We start from the raw sequence: 26,104 nt of genomic DNA on the forward strand, positions 1-26,104 counted from the left end.
TTGGCACAAATCCCTCAGGTCAGGCAAGGGATTAAAGTACCTGAAATTAAACAATACAACTACAATCGGCCCTCTGTATCTGCAGAGTCAACCAACAGTGGATCAAAAATATTAAAAAATAATAATATAAATTTTAAAATACAGTACAACAACTATTTACATAGCATTTATAGTGTATTAGGTATTATAAGTAATCTAGAGATGATTTCAAGTAGAGAAGAGGATATATGTAGGTTATATGCAAGTAATATGCCATTTTACACAAGGGATTTGAGCACCCTTGAATTTTGGTATCTGAGGGGGGTGAGACTCAAGGCACAATTCACCTCAAATTCCTTCTGAGATGGTACAGGGACAGGACTTGGGCCTCACTTCTAACCAAAGGAGGCAACATGGGGCTACATGACCCTAATTAACTATAGACGAGCAAAAAGCAAATGACCTCCTAGCTGCTGGAATTCAGCCTATACGCATATAATGAAGGGGCCAAATTGTCTGTCTCTTGAGTAATGTTTTCCAGGACCACTAAAACAAGATGCTAACACTAGCTAATAAGGAAGCTGGCTATACAAAAATCAGACCTAACCACCTCAAGCCAAAAGGGACCTCTACATTGACCTTACCCTGCATTTTCCCTCATTATAATCTAACTTTAATGCTAAAAATAACAGCCAGGAGTGGAGATTTAACATGCTAATGAGACATGGAACACATGAATAAGCACATACTAGAACTACACAGGCGCAAGAAAAATTTCCACCTCTACATGCTTACATGTCACCCTTTTCCCACCTAAGCCTCTTTAAAACTCTCCCTCAACTCCCTTTGGGGAGTGATCCTCAGGATTTTTCCTTTGTGTTGCTTCCCTTATATTCAAACATAGGCCCCAATAAAGCCTTGCCTTGACTCCCATTTGGCCTCTTGTTAATTTCTATTACATAGACAGCCCAAGGGCCTTCGATGGTAACACTTCCAGCTGTAAGCCTGTGAAATCAAAGAAGTTATCTACTTCCAAAATTCAATGGTGGGACTGGCATAAGACAGACATTCTCACTCCAAAAGGGTGACATATGCAATAAACAAGGAATAACAGGCCCCAAGTAAGTCCAAAACCCGACAGGAAAAATAACATTACAGACTCCTGGATAGACTGGGGTGGAGATTGGGCCCCCACTGCCTGCCTCCAGCAGCCCCATCCCTAAGGCTTTGCTGGGCTCAGCCCAGCTTCAGCTCTCCCAGGCTGGCATTGCATGCTGGTAGCTCTACAGTTCTGGGTTACGTGGTTCTGGTCCCATGACTCCAGTAGGCATTGCCCTACTGGGGACTCTCTGGGGCAGCTGCAACCCCACATATCCACCTAGCTCTGCTCTAGTAGGGGCTCTGTGGTGACTCCACCCCTATGACAAGTCTCTGTCTAAGCCCCCAGGCTGTTTTCAATATCCTTTGAAATCTAGGTGGAGGAAGCCATGCCCTCACAGCTCTTGCACTCCAACATGCCTGCAGAATTAATACCACATGGATAGTGCCAAGGCTTCCTGCTTATGCCCACTGGAGCAGCAGCATGTGCTGCATCTGGGCCCAGTTGTGCCACAGCATGGTGCCACCAGGTCTATGGCTTGTACCTGTCAGAGCAGCAGGAAAAGCCACACCTGGGGCCGCCTGAGCCACAGCTGGAACTGCCCAGGAAGACGGCACTGGGATGCAGGGAGCACAGACCAAGGTAGGCCTGGGCAGCGAGCCCATGGAGGACACCTTGGGCCCATTCCCCAAAACCATTCTACTCTCCTAGAGCTCTGGGCCTATGATGGCAGGAGTAGTCTCAAAGATCTTTGAAATGCCTTCAGCGTCAGGGTTTTTCTATTGTCTTAATGATTCCTTCTATTCAGCTCATGAAAATCCTCTTTTATTCTCCACCACATAACCAAGCTGATAACTTCGCAAATTTTTCCTCTCTGCTTCCCCTCTGGTTATAAATTCTGTCTTAAGTCATTCCTTTGCTCCCACATCTCACTGTAAGTGGTCAAAAGCACCCATGCAGTAGCCAGGATATTTCTACTTAGATATTTCTTCCTCCAGACATCCTAATTTATCATTCTCAAATTCAACCTTCCATAAAGCCCTCAGTCACAGACACAGTTCAGCCAAGCTCTTTGCCAATTCATAACAATTACTCCAGCTTCCAATATGATGTTCTTCATTTTCATCTGAGACTTCATCAGAGTGGCCTTTACTGCCCACATGTCTATCAACAATTTGGTCACAACCACTTAGGCAATGTCCAAGGAGATTCAGACTTTCCTACTCTTCTCATCTTATGAGCACTCACCAGAATCACCCTGAATGCTTTGTTTACAATAGGCTTTTCCTAGACTGCTTCTCCAAACTTTTCTAGCCTCTACTCATTACCCAGTTCCAAAGCCACTTCCACATTTTCAGGTAATCATTGTTATCAACCCCACTTCTCAGTACCAATTTTCTGTCTTAGTCCAAAAGACTGTTATAACTGAATACCTGAGACTGAGTAATTAATAAAGAAAAAAATTTATTTCTGAAAGTTCTAGAGGCTGGGAAATCCAAAGTCAAGGGGCCTGTCTAGTGAGGACCTTCTTGCTATCATAACATGGTGGAAGGGGCATCACACTTTTTGAGAGTGCAAAAACATGCCAGCTCAGGTCCCTCTTCCTCTTCTTATAAAGCCACCAGTGTCATCATTAGGGCCCCATCCTGATGACCTTATTTAATCCTAATTACCTCCCAAAGGCCCCACCTCCAAATATCATAACATATGAACTTTGAGATTAAGTTTTTAACACATGAAATTTGGAGAATACATTCAAACCACAGTAGTAGGTATTGGGCAGTTTTCTCAGTTTGGTTAAAGAAATAAATAAATTAGAAACCAGAAAGGAGCATGAAGGCTTAAAGTACTAAGCAAGTCATATGGAGTCCAAGTTAATAGCTTCAGTAGAAGAACACAAGAAGTAAGACTAAGAAAGTGAGTGCCTTGGGGACAGGTACCACATGGAATGAGAGGTGAAGCACCAGAAATAAATACTTCTAGATGTTTTATGGATATTCTACAAAATAACACATTCTCTATTTTCCTAGAGATTTTCATTTTATTTTCTCATTTGACTTTAATTATCAGAAACAGTCTTCCTCTTCTTGCCCAAGAAAAATCCCAACTCTTACATTCATATAATCTCTCGCAGAGGGCTGTCCTTCTGAGAAAGTACCCACAGTAAACAAGCTATATTCTCAGGTATTTCAGACATCAGTTAAATCAATTAAGGAAGACGAATTTCAAATAGACAAGGGCAGGAGTATTCAATCTGGTTGGCTGAGGAATAGGTAACAGAAACCTCCGAAGCAGTTACAACCATTCTTTTTTCTATCACAGGCATTTTAAGAGGAGCATGAGGGATGGCCAAAAGTAGAATACCCCTCGCAGAAGAATTTAATGGCATCAATCCCCTCCTACCTCCCTTCAGTCACCTCTTACCTTTTTCTAGGCCTCTGTGCTTAAACTCAACCTCACTATTTAGCAGCCCCCAACTCCTTCACCCCAAACCCAAGCCATCACAGTCAACACACACACACACACAGATACACCCTCCTCTCAACATAGGGATCTCAACAAATTGGGGGAAATGAAAGGTACTATATTCACTTAAAAAGGTAAAGCCCACTATGATAGGATTTCTTACCAAGAACTGCATAGTAGAGTCAGTGGGTCAAATCCAGCAACCAGGAGATGTGGCAACCATTCCTTATATTTTGTTTGTGCTTTAATTGCATGATTCATAAATTCAGATATATGGTTCCATGATGTCAATGGGCAACCTTTCTTCAAAAAGTAGCGAAATACTGAAAACTTCTCATACTTCAGGCAGTATGCCAAATGAAGTTCATTTAGCTGGGCTCCATATTTCAAAAGAATATTCACAATTCCAAAGAACTCGCAGCTCCATCACAAAAAAATAAAAATTAAAAAAAACGTTAGACTTTTACATAAAATACTCTTACAAATTGTTAATAGCAGTTACAGCTGGGGAATAAGAATGGCAGATGGAATAGTGGATGGCTTTTACACATCTGGTGGATTGAAATTAGGGCTGTGGTCCCCAACTCCCAGGCTGTAGACTGGTACCCATCCACCGCCTGGTCCCTAACAGGTCTTAGAGCTCTGCTGCCCCCTACCTTCACCCTCTGTGTGTGGAAAAAATTGTCTTCCAGGAGGGAAGCTTCATGTGTATTTATAGCCACTCCCCATCACTCGCATCACTACCTGAGCTCTGCCTTCCCACCCCCACCCCTTCCATGGAAAAATTGTCTTCCATGAAACTGGTCCCTGGTGCCAAAAAGGTTGGAGACCACTGGATTAGAGGACAGGAGAGGGGAACTTTTACTTATTACACCTTCCTGCATGGTTTTAAATTTTCAACTGTGGATAGGCATTATCCCTATAATTTAAAACATTCATCTTAAAGAAATATGTAATTTTAAAAATTACTATTGACTAACAGAAAACTGTTCTCAAATTGTGATGTTTTTGTGCAGTTAAGTAGCTCTACTACAAAATACTTGCTTAACAAAGTCAATAATGGGATCAGTCCTTAACTGACTCATTCTAGAAATCTCTAAGATATCGTTTCCTTTAGCAATAGCCTTAGTCAATTTCCCTCTTACTTTCAAATTTCTAAGGGCAAAAAAATCATATAAAAAAATTTTTTGATGAACAACATTTAATTACAGCTCTACATTTTTAAATTAATCTTCTTTATCAAAAACTTTTAAGGATATAGCATTTTACACCTATTAAATTGGTTACTTTAAAAAAAATTTTATCATCCAATACTGGTTAAGTTGTGGTGAAACTGATTGAAAATAAGTATAGCCCTTATTTGAAAGAGCTAATAGGCAAGAATGTATCAAAAGAGGTATCATAACAAAGTTAAAGAGTATAGACTCTGGAGCCAGCTGGCTCAGCCACTTACTAGCTGTGTAACTCTGAGCAAGTTACTTAATTTTTCTGGTACACAGAACTAGCACTATACAAGCACTTGTAAAGTAAAATTTAAAGCAAAATACTATGTAAATCAACATAAAATACAATAAATATAAATCTATTATTTACATTAATGAATACATTTATATAAATTTAAATATACCTACATAAGCAAACATAAAAATATAAATAAGTATTAAAATGTTCAGAATCTTTTGATTCAATAATGTAATTCTTGGGAATTTATCCAATAGACAAAAATCAAAAGAAATTATATTCATTTGCACAAATGTGTTAACTTTAGTATTATCTATTACAGATTTTAAAAAAGAGGGAAATGATCTAAATATTCAACAACAGAGGAATAGGTAAGTATAAAATATTATATAGTCATCAAAAATTATTTTGCCTCAAAAAACCCCCATAATTATGATTGTTGTATAAGCACATTTAAAAAACTATAATTTTAACTGTAATAAAGCTCAGTAAACATGTATGTTCACTGTGTAGAAAACTATACAAGATATGCAAGAATAAAGTTATTCTCCCTTTGAAATTGGCATTAATATCATTTTAAAGAATTATAAATAAAAAGAAATATTTTATTAATCATAGTATTACAGAATCCAAAAAAATAAAATGCACAAAAATTTTGGATAAAATAAATATAAAATGTTAAAATCACAGTCAAGTGAGACTACCTTTTTCTGAGGACTTACATATAAAACTTGAAATCAAGGTTTTAAGCAATTAAGACACTAGATAGGTAAAATATCATCTAACTCATGTATACCTTTATAAATCTAATTTATTTGTTCTCCAATTTATGCTCCTTTAGTTAAAAGATTAAATTATTCACTTTAGTATAATTGTTCATACAGCAATTAGAAAAGTCTATAATTCTATAATTTCTTTGCAAAACTTAGTAACTTTGTTGCCTGTCTACCATCTTGCTATTTGTTCCTGATGAGAATTCTGCCATTACTCATATCTTTGTTCTTGAAAACAACCCTGGATATATGCATTTTTTCCTCTGGCTGCTTTCAGATACACTAAAGCTGAGAAAACTTGTTGCCAACAGTTTTGCACTGCAAGAAATTCTAAAGGACATCCTTCTGAATGATGGTTCTAAACAGTTATCCCCAATTTATTTCAACCACTTTGACCTCATTTAACTGGCCTCTCATTATTTTGCCTGCAGTTACTACTTGCTGAATCTGCTACCGAACAGATACAAGCTGCACATGAACTGTGGAACGTGTTCCAGTAAGTATGGACGGCAACTGTGGGAAAAGCTCAAGACACTGCTTCATTACAAACGTGATATGCGATTCTCAAGAAACCTGGCAATTTTACAGGCAAGTGTTTTTACATGTGCAATTCAGGGACTATTTGAATTCTTCCCTCAAGCCTAACCATAGATATTAATAGTTTAGCTCTTAAAGATCCAGTCCAGAACATACTTTTGCTATAGAATACAAGTACATGTATTGATATCCCCTAAGTGCAACCTCTTTGACTAATGCTACAAATAGTCTCCCTAGCCATTTTCTGTTTAGAAAAAACTGTAAAACCAAAAGGCTTTCTTATTAAAATTTCAATATAGCACCAAGACATGTGGCTCGTGCTAAGAAAATTTTAAAAGCACGGTCAACAGATAAAGCATCTATTTCTAAAGTGTGAGAGGGACATGTGCACATATACTTACCTATAATAACAAGGTTCACTGAGTATTTATTCTGTACCGGGTACTATGTTAAATGTGTGACACTGCAAGATTTGCCTTAATCCTCACAACAACCCTAAGAAGTAAGTTCTATTACTGTCTCCATTCTAGATGCAAAAACAGAACCCTAGTCACAGAGCTAGTAATTGGTGGAATTGGGATGATAATAGCAAATGAAAATCTAACAGTGAATATGACACAATAAATTTCTGAGATTTCTCTATTGTGAAAACTGAACACTTCATGAAATAGTCAAATTTAAGACTATTTTAAGGCTAGACCTAATATATCCCAAAGTAGGCTGCATGGAACTTTAGTGTCTGAAAGTGATCCATATAAAAAAGGGTCTCTAACGAAAAAGTTTGAGATATCTAACACTGTATACAGTGAGCCTGAAAAAGAGAAAAATACAGGATGAACATATTTTTACACAGTATGTTAGTTATGTTTTCAAAGTATATGTTCAATGTTTTTCTTCAACCTCCCAACACCTTTCAGAAAAAGTACCTTTAGAATCAAAGCAATGGGTCCAATCATTAATCTGAAAAAAACGTAATAAATAAAAGTATAAAATGCCCAAAAAGTCTATAAACACGGGAACAATGGCATATTTATTGTAAATAAGTTTATCCTGTGTTTCTGGATTTTTCAAACCTTTGTAGATCCATTCCCCTCTTAGGAATTCACAAAGCACACTGTGCCATAAAACAAATGCTCAGAACCCTTCCAAGAAACTATTTAACATTGTTTAACCCTGTGTTTCCCAAACTTACTTAACTATACAACTCCTTTTATCCCATATAATATCTATTAACAATCTATAGGATTAGTATTATACAAAACACACTCTGGAAAAAAAGCTATAACTTTCTTCCAATTACTCACATTGCCTTGTGTTAAAAAGTCAAGAGCACACTCCCCAAAGGCTTATGAAACTTCCTACTGCTACAATAGAGAACCAACCTTTTCCAAAAGAAAACCTACCATTTATATAAAGAATAACAAACACAAAATGAACTGAAGAATCACAGAACTTTGTCAGCATGCCCTGAGCTTCTGGGTAGGTTATTAATAAGATGTCAATTACATGTCCATGGTCTAGAAATGCAAGCAACTTCAGGGCTCTATATGACCTTGATTACTACGTCTCACTGAGCACACAGTAAATCCTCAGGCTTAGGTGATCTTTAGTTAAAATATAAATTACATGGACATATATATGTGTTTCTCTTAACATTTCAACATATTTTCTCTCAAGCCCTGATATCAAATTGGGAAAACTGTTCAAGTCTCAGAGATTAAACAACAAAAAAGCCTATCTTGTTTAATATAAATATCAAGAATTACAACACATAATGAGACAGCACACTAATAAACAATGAGCATCATAAGATACTGAGAAAGAGGAGGGATTTAAAAACTAAAATGCAACTGTTAGACCTTATTTTGGGGGCTTGTATCAATATATCCCTCCACCACTCTGCTCTTTAAATTCAAAACTGTGCAGAAAAACGGTGCCCACATAAAAGGACTATGACAGAAAATTCAACATGAAAACAAGATTTATTTAAACAAATAGGAATGGGCAAACATCTTGAGCATTCTATGTTCAATTAGCAAAAAAAAAATCTAACCAACCTATTAGCTAAATTATAAAAGGTTAAATAGCAAATTTTACTGAATGGCTTTCAGCCATTGGCTGTAAACAAAATGTAGACATTAGGTTTTGTCAGATGTACGTACCCATGTATAATATGATGACTAGAATGGACATGATGAATTCTATAAAACTAATGTGATAACAATAATCAGTATCAATCAGAAAAGCAGACAAAATCAGGTCAGCTAAGTCATGATATCCTTCTACAGTGTAGGGGGCAAGGTAAAGTTTTCCCTTCGTCATCTGAAGGTCCACTGAAAAATCAACTCACAAAAGGCAGATTAATTGGAGAAAAGGCATACAAATGTATTAGTAACATGTACATGGGAGCCTTCAGAATGAAGACCCAAAGATGTAGGGGAAATTGTCTATTTATGTTTAGGTTCAGCAAAATATGAACAGCCATACAGAAATATGATTGGACAAAAAGGTATGATCTAATGCTAACAGACCGAGTGGGGAAACCCAGCAAGGCCTGTCTGCCTAGATTCCTCTAGGCCTCTCTGAGCATACATTCCTTCCTTCTGGGTATGTGGCAGTGTCAGGTAGATAGCGAGGGATTCCAGGTCTCCTAGGGACAAAAGTGGGTGCTGTTGCCTTGGGGCAATTGCCCCACCTGGGAAGAAGGACAAGGGTGGGCCCTAGACCCCACATCTTGGTCCTGTCCCACCTTGATCCTGCCCTGAGCTACTGCCATACCTGGGGGAGAAGGCAATAACCCATGAATCGGTCAATCATAAATTAGCACACCAGCTGCAAAAGAATGCAGGGGGACTCTGTAGCCCACAGGCCAAGCAGCATAGGTACCATAGAGTCTGGAAATTGACCTAGAACAACCCACATGTGAAGTAATGCAACTCCCAACTGTCCAAAGTGGTTCCACAGTGATGTGTGAACCACGAAGGAGGTCCCAATCCGGGCACCATAAAACAAACAAGATGCAGATCATAATCAGTCCCTTTTTTTGTGCCCTTCCTTTTGCTCTCCCTTTGCTGTGACAATGGGTCCAGCTGTCATCTGTGGTGTACGTATCATGCTGTATAAACCTGTATCTTGTTCTTGCCCTATAATCCTATCTATCTCTCCTCAATAAACCTCATTTTCGTGCTTGCCTTACTTCGGTGTGTCTGGTCATTCTTTGGCCATGAGCATGCTAAGAAACCACATTTCAGACTGAAACCTGACAGCAGGACCCTCTCTGGAATGGAGGGTGTATGATCTACAGTCAAACAAGGTAGGTCATTAATTTTTTTTTTTTTTAATCCAGATGCAGTGGTACATTCCTGTAATCCCAACTACTTGGGAGACTGAGGTGGGAAGATTGCTTGAGCCCAGGAGTTCAAAATTAGCCTGGGCAACACAGTTTGACTCTGTCTCTAAAAATAAAAAAATAAAAAACAAGGTAGGTCAGATAATTTCTTTCTGGTCAGTTTTTATATAGAAATGTGGGGGGTGGGGAGTAAGAGTAATATTTTTAGGTTTTATGGCTGGTCTGGGGGAAAATAAGTTCTGGTTTTTACAACCTGCCTTGGGGAAGAGGGATTCTGTAATAGTTTCTATGACTAGTCTAGGGGGGAAATGGGACTGAGAGATAGGGAGGGTAGGAGAAGGTCAGAGAAAAACCTTTGCTTCTGAGGTCATTTCTGAGGCTTTCATTTTAGGGTATTGTTTCCTGAGTCTCAACAATAGTCATACATAAAAGGCATTAATATTTGTTCAAACTGTCCTGAAATTTCTCAACTTCCCTCCTCCTTCCCTATTCCAGTTGGAGGAATCTTTTTCTTGTATTTTCTCATTTGAGTTGAATTACTCAACTGTCCTTGAAAGACTGGCTTCATGTCAATACAGCTGTTAGCTTTTTAGGCCCAAGGACAAAGCCTGCTTTTTCTGCAGGATCTGCATGATGATGGAAGAGGCACCTTTCCATCATGCCTGACAGTGGTGAGAAGAGCTAAACGTCACTGCTTCAAACGGAAGCCCATCCTTGCAGAGCAATATTCAACAAAAATGTTTCGGAACACTAATGCTGAGCTAAGAAGTTGAATGAGCTGAATAAAATAATAAAAACTTAAAAATCAGGGCCGGGCACGGTGGCTCACGCCTATAATCCTAGCACTCTGGGAGGCCGAGGCGGGTGGATCGCTCGGCTCGAGGTCAGGAGTTTGAGACTAGCCTGAGCGAGACCCCGTCTCTACTAAAAATAGAAAGAAATTATCTGGACAACTAAAAATATATATAGAAAAAAAAATTAGCCGGGCATGGTGGCGCATGCCTGTAGTCCCAGCTACTCAGGAGGCTGAGGCAGGAGGATTGCTTAAGCCCAGGAGTTTGAGGTTGCTGTGAGCTAGGCTGACGCCACGGCACTCACTCTAGCCCGGGCAACAGAGCGAGACTCTGTCTCAAAAAAAAAAAAAAAAAAAACTTAAAAATCAGGGCTGTTATCTATTACATTTATCACCTTTTGATATTAATTGTACTATTTATAAAAGCACATAAAAGCTTATTAGAACACAACAGGCCAATAGTATAAGGCCACAAACACTAAATTTATAGATTTCAGAGAAATACCAGAAAACATACAAATGAGAAAATTAAAGTCTTTTAGTAGTTAATACCTTAAGTCAGATAAGTGTTGATTAAATCCTTTTGTAAACAATCTTATACCAAATTAACACTATTGTAACATGTTGTTACTATAAAAATACAATTTTAAAACATATACCACTAAACTTAATCTCCCTATCTATTACCAAATCTCTGAAAATAAGAATGTCAAATAATTAACTTTGGAAAATGGAGTCCTCTAAGTTACCTTGTGCCAGTCTTGTGATCAAAATTTGAATTTTTATTAATAACTGGTAAAAGGAATATAGGAACTCATATACTGTAAAGAAAAATAAGAAAAAAATGGTAACTCTAATTAATTTAATTTTAGGCATGTGACTATAAAAAAATCCAAATTTTAAGACATTTACTTATGGAAAGAAATTAAAAAACTAACAAATTTTCTAGCTTCAATTTTTTTCTTCATGTTAACAGAAAACACAAAACTCTGTAAAATAATTTAAAGAGGTTTATTCTGAGCCAAATATGAGGGACCACAGCCCAACAAAACAGTCACAGAGGTCCTGAGAAAGTGTGCCTGAGGCTACTGAGTTACAATTTGCTTTTATACATTTTCGAGAGACAGGGATTGCAGGTAAAATCAAAAATCAACACATGAGAAGTATACATTGATTTGGTCCAAAAAGTCAGGACCTCTCAAAGCAGGGGCTTACAAGTCACGGGTGGATTTAGCAATTCTTTAGTTGGCACTTAGTTGAATGTGTTAAGCTTTTTCTAAAAATTTGGAGTCAGTAGGAAGGAATGCTTAAGTTAAGATAAAAGGGTCTGTTTATTATGTCATGTGATACCATGCAAGCAAAAAAACAGATCTGTTTAACTAGAGTTGGTGGATTATAAGCTATGACTTAACCCTCAATCGTGTCATAGCCTTAGGTCTTATTTATAATTTATTGCCAAAGAGTTTGTTTTGTCAGTCTTATAATCTCTGTTTTAACATTAATGCTGGCCAGTTGCTGTGTCTAAACCCCAAAATAGAGGGGTTACAACAAGGCATATCCAACCTCTCTTCACATCATGGCCCACAACTCAGTTTTAAGATTTTTCTGGGATCCCCTGGCTAAGAAGTGATCTGTTTAGTAGGGGAGGGGTTTAGGATTTTATTTTAGTTTACATTCAGACACTGGCTATAAGACCCTCTTGATATACTAAAGCAAAACCTACCAGGAAAATAAAAAATTTCTTGTTTAATCAGCAAATCTTTATGCAGAGACTCAAAATAAATAAATCATTTTCATATTACATGTACAGTGATTGACGTGCAAGCTAATAGCCAGACATTAGCTAATATAAATATATATGGACTAAAATTTTAATTGATACTGCTTTCTAGATAAATGGAAGATGGCAAGAAGATATTTTTCCATGTGCCAAAAACTGTGCAATATACTATACTTAAGTCAACTCCTTTATATACACGCATTAAATGTGAGCATATGATTATCATGCTATCTTTTATTTTATTTTTAGAAATAGGATCTCACTCTGCCATGTGCAGTAGTGCCACCACAGCTCACTGCAGCCTCGAACCCCTGGGTTCATGTGATCCTTCTGCCTCAGCCTCCCAAGTAGCTAGGGCTACAGGCTTATGCCAGTATGCCTGGCTAATTTTTTTTTTTTTTTGAGACAGGGTCTCACTATGTTGTCCAGGCTGGTCTCAAACTCCTGACCTCAAGCAATCCTCCCTGCCATGGCCTCCCAAAGTGCTAGAATTACAGGCATGAACCACTGTACCTGGCCACTACTAGCTTTTAGATTTAATCCTTTTGGTAAGGTTCCCCCTTCAATTAAACTCCCCATAAAGCAGGTAATAATGGTAAAACTGTATCAAAATTTAGTCTATTACCGTGGATTCAAAGCAAGCAAGTGAAAAGTTGATTAGAAAGACTAGGAGACAGAACATTCATTCTATTTTATGGAGCTGGGTGTTGCCTAATTCTAGAATTGCAAAGAAAAGCCAATTAAGATCTTTAAACTAAATTTGCTGTAATTTTGTCCTTTGACAGTTTCTGGCAACCAACAAAGGGACCTGAAGGACACTGCTAATGACTCCTGAGGCCCCTTGAGGAACCTGAGGAACAAAGGAAAGGTTCTGCTGACCCTTTTGAGGTCCACTGTCTTCCCCACAGTGCCCTGAGAGTTAGTTTCTCTCAGATCAGGTTCTGCTCTTTTTGCATTCAGCCCCCTAATTTTTTTACCTTTCAATTGTTAGGACTAGTTTGTACTGTGAGAAAGTGCATAACCTTGGGTTGGGCACCAAAGGTTACTTTGTGCTGTGAGAAAGCATATGACCTTTTGGGGTTTGCGGTGGTTTATGAGTCACTTGGAAGAACGGAAGTCGTGACAGAAACAGCATTGGGCCCAGTAGGGAGGACTCACTCAGGTGTCTTACTGGGTCAGACAGAAACCGGCAATAAATGGCAATCACTGCAGGAGGTGTGAACTCCGGCTGTAGAAATTTGCAGGGATTTTGTGTTCTATCCTCTTTATTCCTTTTTCTTGCGTGCTTACTTAGGGAACAATCATTGGCTAAGTTGGTAAAGGGATCTCAGAGCTAAAGCTACAACTTGACAGAGGGGCAAAGATCAGGCACTTAAGAGCTATTAAGGCACTCGCCACCAAAAAATAAGACTCACTTTATGAAAAGCTGGTCACAGAAATGGGTTAGTTGACATTAGGTCACTCACCAGCCTCAAGAAAACATCCCTGCAGGCCCTCCTGTTGCGACAGGGGGTCCGTTCGTTGTCTGTGGCCAACATATCTTACTTTACTCAATAAACTTTACTTCATGCTTGCCTTAAAAAACAAAAACAAAAACAAAAAAACCCAAAACATTCCTGCAACAAGGTATACTGTAAAGTATTACAAGACCCAACCCCGTGGCATTTCCCTCTTTAGACTTTTATCTTGGCCAGACGCAGTGGCTCATGCCTGTAATCCTAGTACTCTGGGAGGCTGAGGTGAGAGGATCGCTTGAAGTCAGGAGTTCAAGACCAGCCTGAGCAAGAGCGAGACTCCATCTCTACTAAAAATAGAAAATAATTAGCCAGGTATGGTGGCACACACCTGTATCCCAGCTATTCAGGAGGCTGAGGCAAGAGGATCACTTGAGCCCAGGAGTTCAGGGTTGCAGTGAGCTATGACCACGACACTGCACTCTAGCTGGGGTGACAGAGCAAGACTCTGTCTCAAAAAAAAAAAAAAAGAAAAAGATGATGAAGCATTCCTTAGCTGCTGTGACCAGAAGGACCAAAAACATCATTCCTCCAAAAGATAAGATATAGGCCAAAAAAAGAGCACTGGTAAACACACATGCTATCCAAAACCATTTCTTATTCTGACCTAATAAAAAATGTTCAGTTCTGTAATGGAGTTAGATACGATATAGAAGAGGACAAATGAAACAATTTAAAGTCATCATGGCAGCCTTACTGAAGGTAACTAAACTAATTAGGGCTCCTCTGTTTAGAAAGACAAAACTTGAAGGAGTATACAACAAAATTCTGTGAAATCATGAAAGTTGTATATAAAGTGGGTCCCAGATACTGAGATTAACCAAAAGCCTAAATATTCAAACTAAAATGTATACCTAGAAGCTTAAATTTAGAACAAATAAAATAAATACTTTACATAGCAAGTGTTAAGAGATAGTAAATACTGAAAAGCTTAGTAAATAAGTTTTGACAACTACTTAAATTAAATCGCAACTAGAGATCCATAATGTTGAATTCAGAAAAGTCAATGAAATTTTAAGGTATACCTACAACCTCTTCTGCATAATTTAAAAAAATAGCATCTATCTTCACAATTTATTCCATTATTGGATGGATCATATATATTACTAAGTATGGCTTTTCTTATAAATAGCCTTATTCTTACTGTCTATTTTAAAATTTTAACAGTGTTATAGACAAAGTTATTGGCCAAAGCTAATAAAACAACAATAATTCTTCATTTATTTGTAGGATCATGACAGATTAGGAAAACAATTATTTTTAAGACTTTTAAAACTTAATTATTCTGACTCATATCAAGAAATGCTACATACCAAATACATTAGAAATGCAATAATATCTACAAAACTAAAATTTTATTTTTAGTCATAACAAGTCTTGTAAATATAAATTTTGAATGGTAATAACCTCAAACAAAGTCACTACCTTACTTGATAAAGTCCTATTTTTAATCATTGAATTATTTTGAACACCAATAATATCAGAGAATTCTTGCATTTATTTTACTTGGAGTTTTCCCTAAAATTGTTACACTAAAAATGCAACCCAGATCCAAAGAGGCAATGAAAACAATCTGATATTATCATTTCATTTTGCTAAAGCGTGACTGAACAAAGTACATCATCACAGAGCGTTTTTTTCTGTTTGTTTTCTAAATTAGCAATTTAGCACTAACAAAGATGCGAATTTCACCACATAAGAAAGACAATTGGGAATACATCTCCAAATAGCAAAAAAGGATAAAAATACAGCAAAGATACATACTCCTTTTGGAAAGCCATACACATGGGAGAACTGAATCCAAAGACAAGGCACGTCTGGGCATCTGGACTGTAGCCGTTCTGGAGCAGTATTTCTAGGCACTCTTCATGTCCTCCAAACACTGCTGAATAAACAGGGCTCACTTTGTCTGGCCCAGTGTCACAGACCCGGTTAGTAAGTGGTATTAACAAGTCCAAGATTCTACAAATACACAAATTCAAGAGCATTTAATGTTTTTGTATGTACATAAGTATAGGCAGCATTTCTGTAGCACAATTTTTAAGAATCACCAACTGATTGATTTAAAGACTGTCGTCAGTATGCTTTCTACCTCCATTAAATTACTACATGCTACAGTTATTCTAAAATTTACACTTATTATTGCTTGATACAAAGGTCTTTAAATACATCTGAAGTAGAATTAAGTAATGTTCCCAAAAGTAAATAGGTAATGTGTTTTTCATTTCTATTTTTTCACTAATTATTTACCTTACCACCAACCAACACCACTACCATCCCTTACCCTCCCCAAATTCAAATTTTATGTTAGTTTAGGATCTAATACATTATTTAAAACTTCATTATACTAAATATAAACTCACATGAAAAACTATTTTCCTTCTTAAAGTACCAACTAGTTTTACTTTTCCAATTAGTAAAAATTTTTAAAGATGATGACTGACATGAAATGAATAATAATATTTTCATCAGAAATTAGAATTTGTTAAAATATTCTATTATCTTAAAACAATATGAGCTCATTAAATACTGACACAAATTTATAAAGAAGCTGGTTGCTAGGCAGAGAAATTTCTAAAGAAAATCATTAAAACAAAAGTTCTTAGATTATTTGCAAACTTACCTTTAGCACTTAGCTGGAGAGAAAAAGGACTATTCTGCTTTTCTAAAAGCAAAAATAAAACTGTAGGGATAAAACTACGAAATTCCCTTCTTTCTGGGGAAAGACAGACGTGGCTACTCCAGAGTATCTATATAACATTATATTTCTCTTTGCTACTTTTCCTTATGTAAGGTAGGCCTAAGTTACATTTAAGGAGAATTTATATTCATAGAAGAGGTTGCCTTTCAGTAGACTATAGAGGAAAACATCAGTGGCAAACAGAATTCTCAAAATTGAAAACTGAAGACAAATTCCCAAGTGGGCTTCGGTATTAATTTAAAGCTTGGACTATAACTGTATCTAATATTTATGTTTAAATAAATGATCAAGAATTGGAAAAATATTAAATTTAAAAACCTAAGTACTTTGTTATAATACTCTATTTAATGTCTCTTAAATTTAATAAAGGTGTTTAATCATTTCAAAGGAGTTGGAAAAATCATACTATCTCCCATAAGGCACAAACATTCTTAAAATATCTTTAAAGGAAACAGTAAAATATCATGCCACCAAGTGGCATAATGGCCAAATTGCAGAATGTTTTTTCTATTATGAAAACATACTAAATAAAGTAATGACCACCTTACTATTATTACTTTTCTTTTCTTTCTTTTTTTTTTTTTTTGAGACAGGGTCTTGCTCTGTTGCCCCAAGTACAATGCAGTGGCGTCATCACCACTAACTGCAACCTCAAACACCTGGACTCAAGCGATCCTCCTGCCTCCACCTTCCAAGTAGCTGGGACTACAGGCACGCGCCATGACACCTGGCTAATTTTTCTATTTTTAGTAGAGACCAGGTATTCCTCTTGCTCAGGCTGGTCTCAAACTCCTGAGCTCAGGCAGTCCTCCCACCTCAGCCTCCCAGAGTGCTAGGATTACAGGCGGGAGCCACCAGGCCTGGCCCTATTATTACTTTTTAAATTAAATAACACTAACAATAGCAATAAAAAGTGTTATTGTAAAATTATGACCCTAAAGATTTTAAACATATATTTTTAAAAATTGTTGAGTGCCAATTTATGATAAGCAGCCATATTCCCACAGGTATAACCAAGTTATTAGCATCTAAGATTCCTGGAAACCCCAATTTACTCTGTCTCCAAAAAATACTGATAATTTCATAAAAACTCTTGGCTAAGAAAGAAGAGTAACAGAAGCAGGGAAAAGTACTAGGTTGGATTTGAGATTAGATAAAGAGAAGTCCGACCAAAGGTTTAAGATGGGTAGAACTATGTAGCACAGACAAAAGAAAGACTTCACTGCAACCGGCATCACCAACTCAAAAGCTTTCTGGGGTCAAGGAGGTAATGTGGATAAGTAAATACAGCCATTAGACTGTAAGCTGAAGATGCCTGAGGTGAAATAGGGAGGAGGGGGAGGATATGGCCATAACTGGAGAAATCACCCAGAAGACACAACACCCCGAGAAAGCCCCTGAGGCTACCCAGTCTGTAGCGACTAGCCTTACCTGATGAACATGCAGGACTAAGAGGGGCTGAGGATAGCATGGGGGACAGTTTAGGGGTAAATCTAGTCACCCAGCAGAATGGTAGGGAGGGTGATACCAAGGATTTTGCCTGGAGGTAAAGGGTCTGGCCTAGAATTATTCTTTATTAGCTTTTAATTATGAGACCATTTTTATTTTCTGTTTTAAACACTTACTTTGTATGGCCCATTTGTGCAGCTGCATGAATAGGTAACTGCCAATGGTCTTCATTACAGTAAAGATCAGGATCTGCCCCACTGGACAGCAAAAGCTCCACACATTTTGTGTGACCCTCTTGAGCAGCAATAAACAAGGGAGTAGCTTTGTCCAAGGCTTGACAATTGACATTTGCACCTAATACAAAATACAGCATATAACAAATAATCCTCATTTACGTAAAAAAGAAAAAGTGATAACATAAATTTCAAAGCAACTGCCATAAAAAGGTTTCATAATACAAACTCATCCAAAGGAGAGAGCCACTGAGGTGCAGTTTAACCTATTTTGTTCCAAATATTGATTAAACACTAATAATAGGAACTTATAGGGCTGGAAGTCAGAAAATGAATTAGGACAGTCCTCAGGAAGGTATGAGGTAGTAGGAGAAGGAGGAAAATCAGAAGTCAGAAAGCCTGGGTCCAAGCTTTGACTCTGTTAGGAAACAGTTTCTATATCTTTGACAAAGTAGTTAAATACATAGGGCCTGGAATTCTTAGTCTAAAAACTGCATGTTTGAATAAATGATCTTGGAGATTCCTTTCAACTCTTAAGATTGACAGATTCGTTATTTATAATAGACACTTAAAATTGGCACATAATGAATTATTTCTTTTACTTCCTTCTCCCATGTGTTTGAAGGTTTATAAGGAGAAAGTAGAAATAAGAAAATATGTGCCCTACTGTCTAAATAAACTTTATATTGTCTATTTGGAGGCAGTTTATAAAAAGCCTAGGTATTTAAAAAAAATGCCTGGCAGCAAATCTGGTGGTGTTTTCCTTCTCTTGATGATCCATGCTTCACTCAGGTTTGGAGGATTTTAAAAGCCTCTGCATAATAAACATTTCTGGCAACAAAAATGTCACACAAAGTCAGAATGCCACCTCAACAACCTCTTCTCTGGGAATGTTGAATGTGTAATGGTTGTCACAGAGGAACCTTTAGCTGGTTTATGTTGCTATTAACATAAATAAGGTGTAAATAGGCTTTGAAATAAACCATTTAAATAATCACACAATCAACAAAATAGAAAATTGAAAGGTTTAATATGCAAAATAATCATGTAATAAATTAATTTAGCCTAAACTAGTCTTATATCCTAGAAAGCTGGAACTGCTCAGGTTCCTATAAGGACAGCCCCATCATTCAACTTGCCAATAAACCTGCTTTAATGATAGCATTATGTTCCTACTCAGATAAATTAGTAGCTGTGCATTGCTTAGTTAGTAACAGACATTTAATAACGTTTCTATATCAACTTGTATTTACTCTTATTTACCACTAATATAAAACCACAAATTTCACAACCTGATTTATACTTGAGTCAAGAATTATTCTTCCTAGGAAGATACAAAGTTTAAAGCTCATGATCTTAACAATGCAAAGACTAACGGATTAATCTTACCCGATGAAATAAGTATGTTCAAGCTTTCTGGCTTGCCATACTGAGCAGCCACAAATAAAGGTGTGATTCCAAAGTCATCCTGGCATTCCTGGTTTGCTCCTTTTTTAAGAAGCAATTTTATGATCTCAGCATTTTCCTAAAGCACAGATTCATATTTTAAATAAGAGAAAACAAAGAAAATAGAAGGTATCTTTTTTCTTATTGTTTTGTTTTTTTCTTTTTTATCCCCTCACTAAAGGACACTGTGAAAAAGAAAAAACAAAACAAAACAGTGTATTGTTATATTGATTGGGAAAGAACTGGCCAATCAGATTATCCTATACCTCTAGCTAGCCCATTAAATGTAAACAGGAAACACTGATCTCTAAGAATTACAATCCTTATAAAATCCTGCAAAATTAGCTCATTAACCCAAGCACTAAGGAGCTATCAGAACTTCCAAACACACTTTTATAAATAAGCCATTGCTCTTTATCAATTTATATCCCAGATATTCTGATGGTTTCTTAACTATGCTTTAAACATTTGAAAAATTTAGATAATCCCTATAGCCCAAAGCTGCTATAACTACTACAGCAGTTGGCTTACTCAGAATGATCATTAGCATTTAGACTGCCTTTTCTGTACTGCACTCACCATCATAAATCACAGGCAAATAGGAAGCAAAAACTGTACAGAACTGTCATTTTAAAAGGGTAAAACACACAATTTACACGGAAATGAATAATAAATTCAGAGGTTACCTGAAAAGAAGCCTGGTGCAAGGAGTTCCATCCACACATAGAATGGGATCCATTAACATTTGCTCCATGTCGAAGCAGCAGCCTTAACACATCTATCTGTCCGTTTTCAACAGCTGCAATACAGCAGCCAGAAAAATTGTTAGCAAAAAGACATGTTTGTAGGACTGGACGGTTTAGTGATGTTTTCTTCATTTATTCACCTCAGAACTTACAATGCTGTGATCACTCCTAAACATTTATCACAACTGTCTTAGCATAAACATATTAAAATATACCTAGTCCTTTCTGTGCACACACAAAAGTATTTTCAATAGTACATTAAAAGACACAGAGGAGGCCAGGCGCACTGGCTCACACCTGTAATCCTAGCAACTTCAGGAGGCTGAGGTAGGAGGATTGCTTGAGGCCAGGAGTTCGAGACCAGCCTGAGTAACATAGAGACTCTGTCTCTACAAAAAATCTAAAAATTAGATGGGCATGGTGTCATGCACCTGTAGTCCCAGCTACTCAGGTGGCTGAGGCAGGAGGATCGCTTGAACCCAGGAGTTTGAGGTTGCAGTGAACTATGATGATGCCACTGCACTTTAGCCTGGAACAACAGAGTGAGACCCTATCTCCCGCCCCCCCCCCCAAAAAAAGGACAAACAGGAGTTGGAAGCAAGAAGCAAACATTTATTCTCTTATAATGGAGACAGTATGGTTCTAGTTTGTTAAAAACGAAATGGCAGGTGATGGGGTGGACAGTTCAGAATAAATGGTTCCAGAGTAAGTAAGTGGGTGAGTGGGTGAATAAGAGAGAAAAAAAGAAAAAAAAAAGAAGAAGAAATAGTTCCTGTTTGGAAAAACAATCTCAAAAGGATTGAAAGGTTTGTTATCATTACTATTTGATCACAAATAACACGAGTCACTGACAAAGTGAAAGAGCAAATTCTGCCTCTTAGATGTTTTTTACCATTATAAACAATACTCATTGTTTAAGAATGTTCTTACATCCACCAATGAAAACACAGTAAACCTTGCTTTTGAACTAAAAGGGGACTCCAGATAAACCAAAGAGTGTTATTAAAGAAATGTATATTACTTAAGTACAGTAACTGAAACTAATGACTCCCAAGTTGCTGCTAAAGTAGATCCTCTGGGCAGGACTCAGTGGCTCATGGCTGTAATCCCAGCACTTTGGGAGGCCCAGGCAGGAGGACTGCTTGAGCCCAGGAGTTTGAGACCAGCCTGAGCAATGTAGTAAGACCTCATCTCTACAAAAAAATTGAAAAAATTAGCCAGGCATGGTGGCGCACACATGTAGTTACAGCTATAATCAGTCGGGTGGAGTGCCTGAGCCGAGGAGTTTGAGATTGCAATGAGCTACTGTACTCTAGCCGGGGCAACAGAGCAAGACTCTGTCTCAATCAATCAATCAATCAAAGTAGATCCTCTGAAGTAATACTTTGTATGCCTATAGGTACCTAAAAATTATGTGTTCCCTTTTAATATTATAATTTCACCAAATTATTCCACTTTCCTTTACAAATGAAATCTAACATTAGGACAAAATATGCTTAGTCTAATACCTTGTACATATAACAGTTTATAAATCCTACCTAGTAAAGACAAGTATAGGTGCAATGTATCTAGAGAACATGTTATTAAGTTGATATAAAAAATAAGTGAGACTAAACTTCAGGATGTACGTACCACAAAATTTTGCTTTGAAAGTGGCAATAATTCTGGAGGAGTATAAGCACAGAGTTAATGAAAAACAGAATACCAGAACAGAACTACTACTGCAGCACTACACAAATTAAGTACACACACACACACACACACACACACGAATCAGCAAATAACGTATGCTGAGAATGTTGTAGGTGTGAGGCTACTGAATGACTTCTTTAAATTGTTAAGCTTGGAGAAACAGCAGCATCTATAAGGAAGAGCTGAGATGTGTAGAAGAAGGTCTGGCTTCATGTGCTTGGATATGGGAAAGGAGATTTAAAAAACAAGTCAGACTTTTTTTTTTTTTTTTTTTTTTTTTTTTTTTTTTTTCCTTTCAAGCATACAGTTATTCTGTATCTCCTACCATAGTAGGAGGTAGGAAGTAGGAATCAACAATTCTCGGTCACAAAATTAGAAAGGCACTAAACATTTTGATGATGGGTCACACTTGAAAAATGCTAATATAGATGAAACAATTGGGAATATAAAAATCCTTAAAATTATAAAACAAGAAATGATAAGTATGCTTATTATTATTGAAATTGAGTAACATGCTAGCTATTGATATTCTACTGGTTTTGTATATATTAAACTTATACCAAAGCTTATTTCTCCCATAAGGACTCCCAGAAGTTCTTTAATCAAAACGTCTCATACCCTGGAAGGTTTCAGAAACATAACCGATGATTGTAATGGTACCACTGAGGTAGAAATTTAACATAACTTATTTCTAAGTTGATATTCAAGAACACTTTACCAAGGAAAAAACAACAGTTTCTCAAGCTAAGTTTTTTTTCTATAATCAATCTAAAGTCAATCTAATTTTGGGTGGAGGTCATGATAGAAAAGGAAGAAAATCTGTTTCATAACCAATTCATGCATCATTAGCAGTGACTGCTGGCAAAAATCACTCTATAGCAAGACCCTGAGTTGAAGATTAGCAGGTTGTCAGAGGTGATATATGAAACAGAGTGAAAATAAGTTTTCCATCAGTTAGGCTGACCTTATAAAAATGAAAGTAGAAAAAATCTGTTCTGATTATTAAATACAGTCTAAAACGGCAGTCCCCAACCCCTGGGCCGCACCCTGGTACCAGTCAGGCATTACCCAGCCACGCATCACTGTCTGCGCTCTGCACCACCCCCACACACATCCCCCATCCCTGGTGGAAAAACTGTCTTCCATGAAACTCAGGAACTGGGTCGCACAGCAGGAGGTGAGCTTTGTCTGTATTTACAGCTGCTCCCCAACTCGTGCAGCATCACCGCCTGAGCTCCACCTTCCCCAGCCCTCTCCTATGTCCAAAAATTGTCTTCCATGAAACTGGTCCCTGGTGCCAACGAGGTTGGGGACCGCTGGTCTAAAAGAAAGTGAAGGCCAGGCGCGGTGGCTCACACCTGTAATCCTAGCCCTCTGGGAGGCCGAGGAGGGAGGATCGCTCGAGCTCAGGAGTTCGAGACCAGCCTGAGTGAGACCCTGTCTCTACTAAAAATAGAAAGAAATTATCTGGACAACTACAATATATATAGCAAAAAATTAGCCGGGCATGGTGGCGCATGCCTGTAGTCCCAGCTACTCGGGAGGCTGAGGCAGTAGGATCGCTTAAGCCCAGGAGTTTGAGGTTGCTGTGAGCTAGGCTGACGCCACGGCACTCACTTTAGCCTGGGCAACAAAGTGAGACTCTGTCTCAAAAAAAAAAAAAAAGAAAGTGAAATTGTTTTCACTTTTAATATCATAAATACATTAAGATATCTTATTTCTACAACTGTACTGAAATTTCCCAATGGCAAAAGTGAAACTTTACACGTGAGCAAGTAGTATTTTCACAGCTTGTGCTAATTATTTAAAAATACGTTCTACAGATACTTTCTCAATCCTACTGTGAAAACCAAGTATAAGAGCATGTTTAGAAACCACTAAGCATCTAAAATAGACTCTGCAATCTTTTCCAGAAACAGAGTTAACCACTCAAGTATCTATAAACATTGAATACTTTTGTATTCTATAAGAATAGTGGGAACAGAGATGAGGAGGGAAGGATGGAGAAAGATACCAAAGTATTAAGATAATGCTACTTCTTCGAGTGCTATCTCGATGTAGACAGAAATGATAAACATGTCAGCAAAAGCAAATTAACCCTTCCCAATTCAATCAGTATTAACTTAACAGGAATGAACTACACAATGGTATTTTACATTGTATTCTGTGCAGAAACTTGATTTACTTATTCTTTTTTTCTTATCTCACGAGAAGCAGCAGACTTCCTCCTTTTTGGAGTTTCACCTGTGTTCTACCTGCCAATTCCATAACTTCTCCACTCCTGAGTTTGATGCTTATATTGTCTTGTCTCCAATTTCTCTCATCCTCCCTTCTCTATTGGGGTCTACTGTTCAACCTGCAAACCAGTTTAGGTTTCCTTTTCCCTAAAAATAAAACAAACAAGCAAACAAATCTTCCTGACTCCTGCTATCAATATGCTATTTTCTCTCCCTTTCTTTTTTACCACTAAACTTCCCTAAAGACTACTTTTCTTGAGTCTACATTCAATCATTCCATTTTTCCACAAATCACTCATTGATTCATTCAATAAATATTTACTGAGTACCTATTAGGTATCTGGCAACATTCTAGGTACTAGCACAGAAGTGAATGAGAGTCAAAAATTCCTGCCTCCATGGACCTTACAATCACTCATGCAAATTCCACTGCCATATTCATTTGAAGCTACTCCCTTGACAATCTTCATCAAATTCAATGGTATCTTCTCAGCCTTCAACACCCTACACAGTTCCTACTGCCTCTGACATTAAATTCCCCATATTTCTCTACTATTAACTTTCCTCAGCGTCAATGGTACTACTGTTGTTTTACTACTTTCTCTAATAACTCATTCTCTCTCTTTGGTTTACTTCTCTCTCTCATACTATTATGAGTCAGAGTGGTAAGACCACATAATACCTTGTTAACACCCTGGGCATCCAGCTGAGATACCCAAAGGTAGAGCTCTAGGAGTAAGGACTGCATCTGAGAATAAGGCCTATTTTAGATCTGCTCTAACTGAACTTAAAATAAGCCCTGACAAGATCAGAAAGGGAGGCAGAGGGCGGGAGTTGAGTCCCGTCCAGTTAGACGGGCTTAGAAAACACCTCAAGCTCTCCACAGATCTCTCCTAAAGCATAAATCAAATCTAAACAAGTTCCAGGTGACAAACCAGTAAATAGCCTGGCTATTTAAAAAAAATAAAAACATTTCTCAGGGGAAGATAACAGAATACAGGTCTCTATATTATCCACAATGTCCAGTATACTAGTCAAAAAGTAGTCAATAGAAACTGACTCCAAGATGGTCCAGATATTGGATTTAATATATTAAGTAAAGCAGCCATTATAAATATGCTTTAAAATTTTAAGAAAATACATTCAAAGATTTTACTTTTAATGTATTTGGTATAAAGATAGGCATAGGGAATCTCAGCAGAGAAATAAAACTATTAAAAAAGAAGCAAATGGAAATTCTAAAGCTGAAACATGAAGACTGAAAAAAAAAAGAAATGGATAGGCTTAAAGCAGAATGGAGATGGTATAAGAGTCAGTGAACTTGAAGACATCAATATAAATCATCCAATCTAAAGAAATAAGAGGAAAAAAAAAGACTGAAGGAAAATCAAAAGTGCATCAGGGACCTGTGGGACAATATCAAACAGTCAAATATACACGTAAGTGGAATCCCAAAAGGAGAATAAAATGACAATGGTGCAGAAAAAAAATATTTGAAGAAATAATGGCTAAAATTTTCCAAAATTTGATTTTAAAAATAACACAAAACAAAAAAACACACTGACTTACAGATTCCAGAAAACCAGTGGTTTATAATATTTTGGATGAAGTCACTATAACTTTGATGACTTCACATTCTATATAAATTAAGGATGAATATATAAACATACCTGACAGGTCAATGGAAGAATTTAAATTATTATAAAAGGGGTCTGCAAAGCACAAACCTCTATAATCAACTTAACAGCTATAATTGTAGTCTAAAATTTTTCAGAGCTCTTATTTGCACTTAAAATAAACTCAGTATCTTGCTATGTCCTACAGGACTCTGCAGAAATAAATGAATTAA

General features: G+C 37.2%; 1 protein-coding gene across 5 annotated transcripts in view; it reads right to left on the reverse strand.

Moving 5' to 3' along the window:
- Positions 1-26,104, reverse strand: part of ASB3 (ankyrin repeat and SOCS box containing 3) — a 135,724-nt gene that overhangs the window by 64,681 nt on the left and 44,939 nt on the right. For all 5 annotated transcript variants that reach the window (XR_006734704.1, XR_006734703.1, XM_045549597.1 and 2 more), the window contains 5 exons: positions 20,267-20,379; positions 19,524-19,659; positions 18,078-18,255; positions 15,516-15,713; positions 3,708-3,965 (listed from right to left, as the gene is read on the reverse strand). Coding sequence is in view for 3 of the 5 variants with exons in the window: in XM_045549597.1 (XP_045405553.1) it covers positions 3,708-3,965; positions 15,516-15,713; positions 18,078-18,255; positions 19,524-19,659; positions 20,267-20,379 (883 nt within the window). In the remaining 2 variants the exon portion in view is untranslated. The remainder of the gene's footprint in view (positions 1-3,707; positions 3,966-15,515; positions 15,714-18,077; positions 18,256-19,523; positions 19,660-20,266; positions 20,380-26,104) is intronic.

Source organism: Lemur catta, chromosome 4, assembly GCF_020740605.2.
Source record: "Lemur catta isolate mLemCat1 chromosome 4, mLemCat1.pri, whole genome shotgun sequence".
Taxonomy (NCBI): domain Eukaryota; kingdom Metazoa; phylum Chordata; class Mammalia; order Primates; family Lemuridae; genus Lemur; species Lemur catta.